The following is a 15,573-nucleotide window of genomic DNA, read 5'->3' on the forward strand; positions in this document are numbered from 1 at the left end:
ATTAAAAGCAATCTTGTATTTCAATTAAAAAATTATAACCACAGTGACTGCGAACTTGTAAGACAAAGCAGCTGTAGAGAAAAGTGAAACTGAATTTTTCTTTAGTTGAAGCAGAAACAAATGCAAGGACAGAGACAATGTCTTATAAATAAGATAAGCAGGCGGGATGATCTTGGGAATTGCTCATAAAGAATACACACAAGGAAGGTTTTCCCCAGGTGATTTAACTCTGTACTCTGTACATCCACTGTCTGAATAAGTGAATTATTTCCTCTCTCCCCTCCCTGTGCTGCTCATGCTTAATGCAAGCACGCTCCCAGGGAATCCCTAGGAGTAAGTCGTGTGCTGTGCAAGTGCTGTGGAGGGAAGCCTTTTAATGAAACCTTTCCACTAGGAAGAGGAAAAATAGACAATCCTGGTGCACGGACAAGTTACGACTCCAAAGGATTTTACTTGTCGTGTTTCTGAGGACGGCAGCCCTCCAGTAGTGATCACAGCACAGAGCTGGTGCTGTATACGCAGCCACGGCAGAGGAAGGAAATCAGAGCAGATTAATAATTCACTCCTGCCTCAGAGCTGTTTAGTTTCCACAGAAGTGACACTAAATCAGCAAAAGCATTCAAAATAAAAACATCACAGCATCGCAGGCGTTGCCAGCTCACGAAGGAGGTTGCCTCTGCCAGCAGCAAAGCGCCTCGCCGCCTGCTCCGTGAGCTCCTTCGCGCCCACGCAGAGGCTGCGAGGGGGCTCAGGCCCTGCCTTCCCCTCTGCGTGGTGGCACCGGCCCCTGGCAGGGAGGGCAGAAGTTTGCTGGTGCCTTCACTGCTTCTGCTCGCAGCCCCCTGCCTTGCCCCAAACTCGCCCTCGCCAGGTATAAAGGAGGGGGCAGAAATTGGGGTGCTGCTGGTGCTGGTGCCCGTCTGCAAGGACGGCTGGGCATGCCGGGGGGAATTATGAATAGTGCATACAAGGTGGATGGGAAATGGTTATTCACTGCAGCCTGTCAGACGAGAAACTGGGTTTTAAGCAAAGTGATCGTGCTACAAGGTTCCAAACAAACAGAAGGCGCTCCATAGCACGCAGCTGAGCCACTGGACTCCTTGCCACAAGAGCTGCAGGCCCTGGGAGCCTGCGTGAGCTGAGATGTCTCGAGCTGCTTTTCCAGCCCACACGTTGAGGCCCATTCCCCTGCTCTCCCTGGACTCACCTGACTTTTGTTCCCATTTTCCCTTTGCTTTTTAACCCTGTTTGTGGTTTCCCAGTGCTCCCCTCCACCAGACCCCTCCCCAGCTGCCTGCCACCATCTATTTTTGCCCTGTGATTCCTCCCCCCGCACACCCTGTGACCGTTCCCCCGCTGCTCTGCGTGGCAGCAGCCGAGATGCTCAGCTCAGCGATCCCGGGGGCGGCTGGGGCCAGGGAGTGGGCAGGGAGCTGCTGGCTGCCAGCGCTGGCACCTCGCCTCCGGTTACTCATCTCCCCCCAGCTCAGCCTCAGGTGATACAGCCTGAGCTGGTGCCGCAGCTGATCCCACACAAGCTCGCGCCCAGAAAGCCGAGCAGGCTTCTGCTGCGAAGTCACCTGCTCTAAAGGACCGCATCGCAGCACCGTGGGGAGAGCAGGCAGCAGCTCCCACGGGGACCCAGGCAGGGACGTGAACATTCAGGCATGGGATTAGGGTACAAATGCACATCCCCAGCTGCCTCCGAGAGCTTTGCTACTACCCAGCTCGCCCGGAGCACCGGGTTGCTTCTTGCACAACGAGCACAGGCAGCGTTTCCCCGGCTCAGCTCGAGTGGCTGGGTCTGTTTCCATGGGATACCGCCTCGGAAGCTGGTTCCACACGCTGCTGTTCACAGCAAGGACAAGGAACCAGGGCCCAAGCTCTTGCTGCCACCTGGGAAGGGCAGCAGGAAGGGGCAGGCTCACTGCTGGCTCCAGCAGACATCTCCCCGATGAGCCCCCAGCACTCGCTGCTCCCGCAGATCTTTCACAGGATGCAGGGCTGTGTGTCTAAGCGATCTCCTCCAGCCACAAAAGAGCCTTCAAAGCCGCATTTCCAGGGTGATCACGGCCCTTATGTTAAAGCTAAGTGCTACTATTGAAACTAGAGAACTTTCTCCATTTTTTTTTTTTTTGTTTTTATAACAGAAAATGAAGCAGGGATTGCACAAGCTAAGATTACGGCCAGGAAATCTGCCAGGAAATTCAACAGCAGCCGCGCTTAATCCATTTTGAAAGACGGAGTGCAGGCAGATAACTGCAGGCATCCCAATAGCTTTATATTGCAAACACTATTGCTAGAATCGGACCCGGAAAACATTTCTCTGTTTGGAAAGAGAGAAAGAAGCACGTCACAGGAGGGTCACGACAAGATTTGCAGAGCACCTTCAAGTGCAGCAGGACCGCCAGGGTGACTTCACATGGTGAAACCGTTCGGGAGGCAGGCCTCATTCCTGCAGGTATAACAAGCCTGGCGCAGACGGGATTAGAAAACCTCCTCCCCAGCCCACACCACGTGTCTCGGCCACACCACGCACCCGTGGTGCTGCTCGAAACTGCTGGCTGAGTCAGCCAAGGGAACAGCGCTCCGGAGGTGCCCGACTACGCGCAGCCTTCCCAGGGAAAGCCCCCAGCCACCTCCCAGCCACCGTGCTTCTCCCTGCCCTGAGTCAACGCGCCGAGGGCTGCCCCGCTTCTGCTTTGGAAACAAAAGGCCTTCCGTGGCCAGCTGCTGCACCAAGCTGCTGCCTTTTACCATATTAAATCCGTGCAACTTCCTACAGCTGAAAGCAAACCAGCTCGTTAGGTAACCCACGTTACACAGCGCACAAACAACTGCGCAGAGCACAGCGCTGCTGCACAAACCAACTGCAGAGAGCTACTTGCCGCTTTCCAGTTGCACTTCTGCAGATTTCCACAAAGCTCCAAGGCCAGAGAAATGCCTGCATTCACCTCCTTTCCACGGGCATTCCTCCACCAGCGCCACACAGCTGCAGCGATCGCCCAGGGAACAGTCGCATCCCATTTGCCAGTTGCATCGTCGACGCCTCTTCCCATTTGAGCATGTCTCCGAAAGCGGGTTAAGGCCACAGATTTCATTTGGGGCTGGTTATTGAGTACAAGGGCCTGGTTTTGGCTAAGCAAGCAGAGCTGTAATCATCTCACAGCCAGCAGCGGCTCATCCCCTCGCACTTCTCTCAGCTCCACATCTGTCCAGAACAAAAGGCCTTAAAGTTCAAGGTGATTTAGTCAGTTGTTTGCGTTAAAGGGATGATTTTACTTCTAATCTGGCACTCATTTTGGAGTTTATAGAGCACGAGACCTTCTGTTTAAATTGTTTATTAAAGAACAGAAGCCCAGAGGGGAGCTCCAATAGGGAAGCACAGTCAAAGCCACTGCTTTTAGTTAGCTTGCATGTTTTATGGAAATTGTTCCTCAGCCTACTCAACCGCTGCTGTCCCGCTTTCGACAGTGGGGTTTCCGTGTCTCAGGCTTCTGAACACCCGCGTTCTGCCCATTTAAAGACAGGATTAACAAGCCCACCTTGGGTCAGGGAAAATATACAACAGGCAGCATGTGGCAGAGCAGAGGGCTCTGGGTAGCGACACCTTAGCATAACGCTACCCAGAGGAACAGCTGGCTCTGCTGAGACCACGCTGTCTTCTGTAGTCCCCCTTTTTTAGGGAAGGGGTGAAGTATAATGGAAGCACGAAATCATCTAACAGGGTGCATGCTTAGTGTTGGGCACAAACTGCCCTTCTTTCCCTCTCCAGCTGAAGGTTTGTGTTCCCAACCACCACAGCACTGCTGGCTCCATGCTGTGCCTCCAACTCAGGCTGCGTACGCTGCTTTTGGTGCTTACTACAGTCCAATTCTCAATCTGTTTTCACCGTTCATCTCTACATTACTCATCCCGCTTTGTAGCTTTCATCATTTCCTTTCCTGGCTTTTCACATCCCTGCATTCAGCAAGATCACAAGCAGAGAAGATGTGTCAATCTGATTGTGTGGACGATGAAATCAAGAGCTCCTGAAGTTTTCTAAGAGTCCAGCCATCTGGCTGAAGCTTTTGCTTACATTTCATTAATTGTAACCTACCCAGGGAAAAAATCATTTAATGACATCCATTTGAACAACCGCCTTTTGCCTTTGCTAGTGTAGAGTTAAACAGAAAAGATGGTAAACTGTCACATCCAATGAGCAGGACAACATGCAAACTCTCCAGTTAATTTTTGTGAACTTAATCCACGTGTGCAGAACATACCTCAAGCGATGGAAGAGTCATCTCCAGCCACCTCTCCCATCTTTTGGGAACAAAGCAACAGACAATCCCAGAATTTCTATTTTTGAAAAGTGTTTACTCACATAGTTTGAATAAATTAATTTGCAAATAAAAATTAAACTACAGTATAATATAGTTTGAATAAAATGATTAGAACAACTACAATACAGGGGTTTCTTGCTGCATAAGTTTCATTACTTAATGCATATAATCTGGAAAATGTCAAAATCAGTTATATTTCTATGAAAAGGGAGTAACAGCAGTTACTTGTACATGACAGCTAACTGAAATTATAATACAGATTTCCTGACACATGCATTTCCTGAGTGAACCAAACAATATACATAATTTCTTTTTAAAAATGGAGAAACAATTGACAGTCAAAGCAAATAATTCATGACATCTAAGCAACATAGGTCTCTTTTTAAACCAAGAAGTTTAGAACAGCTTTGAAAAGGAAAATTAAAGCTACGCTATAAAGTACAGAAATTTGCTACTGTCAATTATACAGTACATATTAAAAAAAAAGTATGAAGCTGGCCCAAAAAAAGCTCAACTCAATCCTTAAAAAAAAAAAAAGTCAGATTGTGTATTTGCCATAAAGCACAGTGGGTTAGCAGCAAAGCTGGATGTAGTGCACTGGCCTTTTCTGGTGGATACAGAAGGGAAAGGAAGGGCAGGGAAAGGAGAGCCAGAGACCACCAGCCAGAGCCTGCCACCCCGAGTCCAGCCTAGGCCCAGCTCCAGCTCTTCCCTAACAGATTGCCAATTGTGTCAAGTGCACGGAGGTGCCAGGATGCAGGGCCGCATCCAGGAGGTACTGGGCTTCTGCTTTGTTCCAGGGGAGGCCGAGGTGAGCGTCCGCACCCAGCTCTTTCCTTGGAGCAGCGTAAAGGCAAGCACGTGAAGCCTGTGGCTCCCCTGTGCCAGTTTGCAGCAAGCCAGATGAAGGCAGGAGGTGCGACTGACAAGCCTTGCAAAGCTGTGAAATCGCCCTGGCCGATCCACAAACTGCTCCCCACACACACAGCACGGGCACATCCACCTCTCCCCACCTCCCCAACCAGCAAGGAACAAAGCGAGCCTCATCTTTCAGGTTTGTTAATGGTTAAACATCGGAAAACCCTCACAAATGTCACTAATGCTAAATAAAGATGTGTTAGCATGAAGGGAGGAAAAAACCCTTAATCTAGACTAAGTTGCATATTCAAAGAGTCTGGTAAATATCTTCTTCATAATCAGATCGTAAGTACAGTCCTACCAAAAAGACATTTTAAGAAGTCCTTCTTAGCTACCTTTCACATGGTTAAAGCACACCTTTATGCCATCATAATTTGCATTAGCTTTGTTTAAAAAGCATTTTAACTATTCTAAGAACTCAGTACTGTAGATTAAAAAAGATTTTTCTACCATTTCCATCTCACATCCTTCTCCATCCAGAGCTACTCTACACATCCACTTGCTGGATGTAACACACTATGACCGTGCTACTCTACACATCCTACATATTTTCAATAATAAAGATAAATAGAAAAGAGTTAATATACACATTATATTTTACAATGTTTGCATCCAAGCTGTAAACTAATGTTTTTTTTGAACTATTTACCCTCCATATACAAAAAGAAAGAAACAACTTTCAAACACTGTGGGCATGTGATTCAAAACCATTGAACGGAAGGCATTTAAATTCACTCTGTAACACTTCTTTCAGCTCTTCAGAAGCAGTTATTAACTAAAGAAGCAGGACTTCTCCCCTCCTACCCCTGTTTCTTCCATTTCCAGACTTTTCTCAATAGAGAGGGATTTAGCTGTCATAACAAAAAACCAAAAAATTCTTCATCGTAATGCAAACCAGCAAAGCCCAGAGAATACGAAAAACAGTTGGTTTAAAAATCAGAATCGCTTAGCTTATTAGATTACTGCAGTCCTCGGTTACACGTGTGTTAGTCGAGAGGTCCTTGGAAAATGAGTCTGATGTAGCCTTGCTCACCAGCCAGCTGATGCGCGCAGAACGGACAGGCTGCATGAAAAGTGTGAGTACCATGAGGAAGAGGAATTTGGGACCAATAAGCAGTTGTCTTTTCTGAGCACACGTGTCCACACGGGCTGAAGGCGTGCGTTGGAGGTCCTGCATCCACATAAAACCCAGCTTCACATCCAAGCCACAGAGGCACGTAGGGGCCGACAGAGCGGCACATGGGACACTCGCGATCCTTGCCGTCTCTCTCCTCTTTGTTGCCCCAGTTGTGATAGCCGTGGACGTGGCCACAGTTCAGGTACACCCACGGCTGCTTTTCGTCTACAACATCTTTTCTCTTCATGCTGGGAAACGCCAAGGTGTTAAACCCCACGGGACACTGGGGCCTCGCTGCGTTTATTTCCTGTCTCAGCGCCTCCAGGTGCTTGACAGTGGGAGTGCGTGAAAGGCCCTCCGCGGTGCGCCACAGCAACGTTGCTCCACACAGGTCGATTAGAGAGCCATCCTGGAGCTGGTTCGTTTCGTTTTCAACCTTGTGATGGACAGAGGAAGAGAAAGAGGGGCCACCTGACGTTATCTGAAGAGTAACATATGGTGCTTTCATAATACAAATTTGCCTGGAAGATCCAGTTTCAAGCAACTACCAAGTGTGCCGTAGAAGACAGCCACAGTACCCAGTGCCATCTCCTTCCTCTTTTAAATAAAACTTCTGAGGAGATTGATGTAAGGAAGATTAAGACCATGAAGAGATCCCATCCAACCTTAATTTCTCTTCTCAGCTCCTTCCCTATAACACTGCCAGATATGCTACGTGAAATGCATCAAGGAAGAATGGCACAGCACAAGGCCTGTTGAGTTCCCCTCCGTACTGTAGAGTATTTTATTCACACACACACCCCTCTACACAAGGCTTTCTTCTCCCGAAGAGAAATGAGCTCCTGGCATTCCTAGCTAACTGCACCGGTAAGTAAGTATTCCTGCTGCGTTTCCTTTTGCTAAGAGACCCCAAGTCATACCAAAATGAATCATCTCCTCAAAGCGTCACCAGTGCTTTGGAAACAAGAGGAAGGGGAAAACTCAGGATACCAACAGAGAGATGGATATCCAGGTGTTAATAAAACTAGTTATTCTTTTAAAAAGTAAAAATGGGAGAAATTTAAAAGCATAAACTCAAAAGGTAGAATCAGGAAAACATTCTTTAAATCCTCCACGTAACTATCACATCTTTCAGAAGAGCATACTAGACTGGCAACTCAGTTTAGGAGAGCAGCCTAGATCTGCAGTTAAATGCTAGGAGACAGCCTGTCAGTTATTCAGGTTGAGCAAGAACCTTTCATCTACAAACACAGATGCTTAAGTCGGTGCAGTTAATTACAGAGGTGACAAATGCACTGAATGAGGCAGATTCTGGCCTCTGTTTATGCCCAAGCTGTATCACTGGTGGCTGTAGCCATTTTAAACATGATACACAAAATGTTGGTCCTCACTCTTACCATTTTTCCCCTCTGCTGAGCCGATCTGGTTTCACGGAGGCTGAACACGTTCCCACACACAGATATCTCTCTCCACACCCCTGGCTTGGAGTCCTCTGTAAATCCATTGCGGGGATGCATAACAAGAACTCCATTTGTGGTCAGTCCATCCATTTGCCCATCTGACGTCTTCCACTTTGCAGCCTTCTCCTAAGAAAAATGACAACAATGACAACTTCTTATTTTGCTCAAGCAGAGATACAAATTAGTTGTAAAACAAGCCTGCATTGATCTGGGAGAACAAAGAGTTCCCTTACCCCAAGGAAGATGTTCTTCGAGGAGTCAAATCCTGCAGCATATATTCTTGCAGTAAAAGGAGGGTTACGTTCACATATGATTCTGCAGGCAAACCTTGATATAGTGCTCTGCACAGACTGCGTATCCGAATTACTCTGACTTCCAGGAACCGTATCTGTCACAACGAAGTCTATAGGACTCTCTGTTGATCGACCAATCTGCAAAAAGGGATACAAAATATGTTTAGAAGTTTGCCTCTGGGTCTAGCAATGTTCAAGCCTAGAGCATTTAAAAATGATCAAGAAAACATCATGACATTCCAGTCTGAAGCATTTCCCTCCACCAATCTAAATTTAGTTTTCTAAAGCCTAATCTGAATTGATGAGTTATTCCACCTCCATGTGATCAAAGTTATTCTGAAGGCTGAGTACAGCCAAGCAAAGGAAGGAGAAATAAAAAGATGTAATTAAGTCAATTTTGAGAAGATTTCCCATTGAAGGTCTTCTCATCAGAAAGGTTAGAACGAGGTCAGCTGGACTGGCTGCAGCAGTGCCGAAACAGCTGGGAACAGCAGTTAGATAGGAAAAAAAAGTGGTATTCAGTCACTTTGCATGCCCAGAATATTCTGAGCAACACCAGACTAGGGAAAGACTGTCCAGAGATTACAGGAGCTGACTTTCCAGCTCCTGTGGGGCACCGAGAAACAGCACATCTGTCAGGACAGACCAGGTACAAGATGCTTGCAGCAGGGGTGAGAGTGGTGTTACATTGATACGCACAACACACAAAAAAATCTGGTTGTAAGCAAATGTTGCATTCTTGTTAAGATGTTATTAGAAATAACAGGCTGCAAAATAGCTGTGCCTCCTTTTCTGGTTGTATGGAAGAGAATGAGCTTTGCAGTCCCGTGCAACTCCACTGGTTCTAATAAAGTTGCATGCGTTTGACTGCTTTTCCAGTCATCTTGACCTCTTTACAAAATAAGGAGAAGTTAAATCCCTGTCCCAAACATCCTCACAGCCAGGTTTAAAGCACACTTGTATATTTTTTACCTTTCACTCATTTCCAGAGCTCTCAATAAGCTCTTAAAACATAGATGTTTTAACATATTAAGACTGATTAACTGCTAGGAAGAAGAACCAGGGCCTGAGGTGGTTTTTGGTGAAGGCTAGAGAGCTCTCATGAGACTGAAACTGCTTTGTCAGAATATGTTTTTCTGCGTTTTTTTTTTTCTTAGGCAGGATAACCCATCAGTACACATGGATTGCCACTGGCAGTTTTAGAGCAGCATACATGCCATAGCTTGCCTGAAGAGAGAACACTTACACAAGCAATAGCTTACGCTGCAGTTAGTTTGTTACAGCCCTTTTGCTCTGCTGTAGATATCTGCAGTTGCACAGCAGCTTCCTCACCACATACCAACACCTCCTAGCTCCTGAAATCCTGCCATGTCGTCACAGCTAAATGCTGTGACAGCAAAATTCCTTTCCATAAATTAGGTATAATGAAAAATCAATGCAGCATCAGTCCAGGAATCAGAAGAAAGAAAACACAAGAAAACCCATAACAAAACCCTTCCTTTTGAGAAAAACAGGAAATAATAAGTACAAGATATGAGTGAACATCACGGCTGTACGTGTATTTGTGGTTCCTTTGCTTACATACAGGAACTCCAGCAAAGTTCTTCTGAAGTGACAGCACATCTGAACTGGGCCTCCTCTCTCAGTATTACCAACACCTTTAACCTATTTCTGGGTTTGCTTAAAGGAGTCAGGGGGTCATATTAGCTATGTTAAAAGTTTTTCTATATTTTCACATTGCATTTCTTCTACCCTGTATCCTACTGGCTGATCCCAAATCCCTTCATAAATGCCGGAAGCAAAGCTCCAAATACTTCAGAGAACTGTGTACTTTATTATTCATTTTGCAAGGAGGGACTAGAGACAGGTTCAGAGACTTGCAGTCAAAGACAAAACCATAATCCTGTACATTAGTCACAAAAACAGCTTTCGTCTGACCAAGTATGCCTAAGAAGAGATGCACAGATATGCAGCTTTGTTCATGTGACGGCCTTGGAAACAAACAGAATTAAACATCTCCGAAAAGTGAAGTGCAGAAAGTGACACGTGAACTTTTGCATCTGAGAAAAGTGTGTTCAGAGAATGTCTCATTAGAAACCACCACCAGCGCAAATACTTTCGGATGTCATTTACTTCACATACCTGGAACATATCCGTGTTGCTGTCATGGGTATATTCAACTACTACTGTCTGGGCCCGAGACAAAGTGTAAGAGATGCTGTGTTGGTCCTTATTACTTATTGCCTGTGGGAAAAAAAAACACAAATTATTGAACCAGTGAACAACAGATCTACTTAACACAGCAGCGAAGCAGACAGCATAACCAGGCTCTTGTTCTGCTCAATGAACACATTAAGTCAGATGCTCATTAGTGACACACCTGTAGTTAAACTTCACCAAAACCAGTCCTGGCCATTAAAAAAAAAAAAGCTGCATGATTGATTCAGCAACAGACCGAACTGGTCTCTTTACCGCACGCTGCAACAAAGTACACGTAACCAAGGCAGATGATTAGTCATGCTTGGTATTAAAGCACAGCTGGCCTTGACACAAAGAATAAAACAACCCAGGGCAAAGGCTAAAACTGATTGGAACACCTTCGTAGCCTTCTCAGCCCGAACTTCTCAACAGCAAAATGACAACAAAAACTTAGGGACTTAATTCTAAAGGAAAGATCTGAGTACATACCCAAATCACTGATTGATAAGCTATGTGGACAAAAATGTAACAAGCAGTGCTGGTCAACAGGGCAATAGGGAGAAACTCAGCACAGGTTGCACAAGTTGCAGCAAAGTTAATCTCAATTTTCATTCTAGAGACTTATGCCGTGCCTCACATGTGAAACTAAATCCACCTGCTAGGAACTGAACAAAAAACCCCTTATAAAGTGCTTCTAAATAGCATTTATTATTTGAATACCATAAAGAATTAACAAAAGTTAGCGTTCTTTTCACAGATGTCCTACAGGTGTAATGTTAAGTACATAATGCTAGAGTAACTTCAGTCAACAAAATGCATGATTTGAAAATATTTATACCATTTCCTGAGTTTAGAAATCAATATTCCTAGGTGTCTGAGTATTTAGAGAGTCAAACACTTAACAGTACTGTATTTGTTGAAGGGCCTAGACATTTTTGAATTCCATTGGTTTTAGTAGAAGTGACCCACTTTTTACTGAATATTATTGCACACACATGAATCGCTACAATAAAGAAGTATTTCATAGTAACACCTTACCTACAATAGCCTTAGCTTTGACATGAAATACAACTCAGCTTCAAGATTTAAACCCTTCCTTCATTGCTTCTTACTGGGAACCCTGAATTTGATTACCAGCCATACAAAACGTGCCCTGCCAAACCCAGCTGTACTCATCTCTGGGGAACTCCTACCCACTGGGCTGAGTAGCAAGAGCAGGCAGCTTTGATAGAACTATTTCAAAGTCAGCTTCAAGTGAAGCAAGCTTAGTCCTAAAGCATGAATGAATGTGAAAACAGGAAGTCTAGAACAGATGTTTGTAGCAAATTTGGAAGGAAAAAAAAAGTGTTTTACATGACTAACCTGTACCCTTGAAAATCTATGTTTCAAAAACCAAACACTTTCTTTTCTGGACATGACAAGGGCTGGGCACTGGATTTGTTTTGCTGAATGGTTTCTTGCTAACCCTGACTGTTACCAAAAATCCTTGAATAAATATGAACCATTCTTTTCACAGCCAGAACTTACGCTTTTTACATAACTTCATCTCAGCATAACAGCATTGATTTCACTGCACCTGCACTTTTTAGACAGCACCAAGAGAAGTAAGACTGAACTACACAAATCAAGCTTACCTTTGCTGCTTGAGGGGTACAGGCAATATGCACAGTGCTAGGTTTCACCCCATTTGCCTTGGGCCTTTTAAATAAAGCAAACCTACTTTTTCTTCTTCCTCTATCTCCATTTGGGAGAGACCCATTGTACCTATCAAAAAGGACAGAAAAAGAATAAAGTCCATCTTCCTGTGTTACCTAGCTTCTCACAAGGTACAGACCCCCCACGAAAAAAAATTCCAAGTACAAAGCCTTCGTAATCAGTACAATATTGAAAAGTTACATACTTCCTATTAGTTGCATCTATTGAAATCTAAGAATTGGTAAACAATATTGAAACATGCCCACAGAAATACAGCATATACGCCCAAAGAATACTATCTAGATTAATCTCAAAGCTACTATCAACAAGCAAAAGAGACTTGGGCTACAAAGAAGAACACAAATAAGGTTATATGCTTATCTGTAGTTTTATCTCTAAATTGTGTGTTCACACTGTAAATGAAAGACTATAAATACTCACCAAACCAGGTGGAGAACTACCATTTCAGAGAATTTTAGTTGAAATGAAAACCCAGAAAAAATAGATATGCTGTCCTCTGAGACTTCAATTTAATCCATCAGAAAACCCCCAGACTCTCACTTTGAGCATGTCAACATAAACAGACCAGCCAGCAAATCTGCCTTCTTAGTATTTTCTGTTTGAACTTTGGTATTAGAGTCAGCTACCGTGTTCTTAAACACTATCGTACTAGTCATCTGCCTAGGCCCAACCTGGAAGCAATTCACAAAGTGGCTCCCTTTGTCACGAAACAATTACCTGGGATGAACACAAGAGTTGAAAATAAACTTACATCTGACTCTGCCGTTTACAGCCCTGCCTCCATGCTCACAAAAAGGTACGCAGACAGCAGTGCAGTTTTCCAACATATCACATTACGCGTGTCACCTGGTTGCTGCTGAAAAAGATAACCATGCTCCTACCTCCTCCCTCAGCCAGGCAGTCTAGCCCCTTCCTTAAATAATACCAGCTACCAAAGAAAAGCTGAACAACTCACTTTCAGCTGTATCCTTGCTAGATACAATGCAAAAGGAGTTTGAATGAGAGCCAGCGTGACCACCTCTCACAGCTACCTGCAGTTTAACTGCTCTAAGTGCACTCTGAAATTCTACCTTCATTCTCACTGCCAACACACACACACAAACACTTACCCTAATACGATCAATTCACCATACTTCACTGGTGCTTTTGATGGATGATTTTCTTGATCAGGAGAAAACATGAGCTTAGCTAATGACTTCTTCTCAAATTTCAGGTCTCTGATCAAGAGTTGTGGCACGCTTTTTTCATTATTTCCTGTAAAAACAAAGTGACACGTAAGAGGCACTGAAATACGTCAATTATACAAACCTGCACGTTTATCTTTTCTTCTTCCTGATCTGACAGAGTAGATAGAATATTTTCTACCTGGTGCTTTTCTAAATTTTGGGTTTGCCTGAAATAATTTTAAACAGATCACACATATAAAGGCACATCAGTTCTGGCTGAATTGCCTGCAACAACTACAAGAGCACAAAAAAATACAAGTACATTTAGAAAATTCCCATACAGCCTTGATAAACATCCAGTTTTCCTTCATGCTAGTTTTTACTATAAATGGTATATAGCTTCTCTTATCATCGTTGGTTCATCTATCAAGAAATAGAGCCTGACAGGTATTAAATTTAAAGAAAAAACAAGACTAGCACATTATAACCAAAGAGGTAGAAGTTTTCACGGAATGCATGTGATTCAGAGCTTTCCAAAAATGGTCTGGATCTGCAGGTTGGAAGAATTTGTATGACAACTGTATATCAAGTGCACCGTACAAGTCTGGGACATGCCATGTGATCTCTGTTTAACCAGACAGAAGTGATACAAGCAGCTGTTTGAACCAGATGTCCTGTAGGAATTGCCAGTAATTCTTACTGAGAATGGTCTTTCGGAATGCAACTTTTGGTCCTCCTTTTGCTCCGAGGAGCAGTTCCCACTAGTATTCTGTATAGCTTCTCATTAGTAACACTTCCAGATTCTGACCCGCCCAACACATCTCCGACCTTCCTGCAGCACCTACCCAACACGGCACATGCTTCATAAAGAACAAAGCTGATGCCAGCCTGTTTGAGCTTGCCTTTAACAGAAACAAGGCTGTTCCCTTGGTTCTTCCAGATAAGTTTTCATACTGACTCAGAAAACCATTCAGCTTTTTAGTTCTGTACTTTCAGTACCGATTGTTAATATTCTGCCTTCTGCTCAAATGAACATTTTTGGCCCACATAACATTTCTTGTAATCTGTCACCAACTTTGATCACAAATACAATGTAGTATCTCTGTTTACTTCTACCTAGAAGTAGATATTAAGCGGAAAAGACATCACTGTGCAGATGTTATCTACCCCTCATATATACCCTTACAGAGAAAAGGATGCAGCAGTCTGACATCCTGCTCACATTTGCTCAGAAGATACTTTTACTGACCTGATCCCTACCCTCTCAGTTCTTTGTTTCACCACAGAGAAGCTTGGCCCTCAACAACCCTTCTCAATCCATCAGATTCTTATTCAGCATGGGTATGTTGATCCACACCTGCAGTCAGCCCACAATGTTATCTTAAAATTCATATGTTCCTTCATGCCTTCTTGCTGCCCCATGTATTTAGGAGAGCTTCATGCAAATACACTTGAGGACATCTTACTGTCCTTCAAACTTTAGCTGTGATGACCACACAACACAACCAGGGGACTGAACTGAAACCTTTCTTTTCATCCTTCATTCTTCTCTCCAATTCTTTTTTTCTGCTTTGCTCTAAAGTCTCGATACTATGGATTTTAAAGTTGCCTGAAATAAGAAAGTAAGCAAAGCCTGTCCTTCTGTTTAGCATGTGATGTTATCACAAGCATGTTCTGACTGCTTGTTTTTACCTGTTGCAGGTAAAGCCCAAAGTTTTGCCCCTAAAAGCATAAAATTGAAAACCAAACAAAAATAAAAAAATATGAAATTTGGCCTTAAAACTTCTATTCATGCCTGTAGACATAACACCATGAAGTAGAGATTGTCCCACTTGATTTCTTTGTTAAGGTGCACGAAGGTTGTTCTTTGAATTGGCATTTAAAAAATGATAAAAACTGCTATGAAATCTGTACCACCACCTATGAGGAAATTGCATGGGAGTAGTAAATACCATGACATTGTAAAAGAAAAAAGATTTGAGTAACACCCACCCTACACTATGACGTTTGAAATAAGAGCTAATCGGTTCACCCAGAGAAGGGGGGAAGGCAGGCATCAAAAATAACTAAGCTTTGCCATTAGGACAAAAAAGGCTTGGCATAACTTCCCTCTCATCATCCAAGTGAACGTTGTCATGGAAAGCTAAAAAAAAAAAAAATAGGATAGAAAAATACATCTCCTAGTCAGCTTCTGATCCTCTTCAAAACTAAGTACACATGAACAATTAAGGGAGACTCTACTTTAAACCATCACCTGAACAGGTGGCCAGCAACCTCTTAAGACATGACTGAGCAGAAACCAAAAAAGAAGCCAACAGTTTCATGTGACAGACTGCAGCAGTACATGTTAACTAGAAAGTCTTAATACAAGAAAAAGTG

General features: G+C 44.0%; 1 protein-coding gene across 3 annotated transcripts in view; it reads right to left on the minus strand.

Annotated features, from left to right (window-relative positions):
* Window positions 1-4,338: 4,338 nt before the first annotated feature.
* The window catches only part of PELI1 (pellino E3 ubiquitin protein ligase 1), a 43,814-nt gene continuing 32,579 nt past the window's right edge, over window positions 4,339-15,573 (minus strand). For all 3 annotated transcript variants that reach the window (XM_068675594.1, XM_068675591.1, XM_068675592.1), the window contains 6 exons: window positions 13,138-13,282; window positions 11,947-12,076; window positions 10,256-10,357; window positions 8,054-8,251; window positions 7,758-7,946; window positions 4,339-6,796 (listed from right to left, as the gene is read on the minus strand). In XM_068675594.1, coding sequence (XP_068531695.1) covers window positions 6,230-6,796; window positions 7,758-7,946; window positions 8,054-8,251; window positions 10,256-10,357; window positions 11,947-12,076; window positions 13,138-13,208 — 1,257 coding nt within the window. In that variant the 5' untranslated portion in view covers window positions 13,209-13,282 and the 3' untranslated portion in view covers window positions 4,339-6,229. The remainder of the gene's footprint in view (window positions 6,797-7,757; window positions 7,947-8,053; window positions 8,252-10,255; window positions 10,358-11,946; window positions 12,077-13,137; window positions 13,283-15,573) is intronic.

The sequence above is a fragment of the Anas acuta genome, chromosome 3, assembly GCF_963932015.1.
Source record: "Anas acuta chromosome 3, bAnaAcu1.1, whole genome shotgun sequence".
Taxonomy (NCBI): domain Eukaryota; kingdom Metazoa; phylum Chordata; class Aves; order Anseriformes; family Anatidae; genus Anas; species Anas acuta.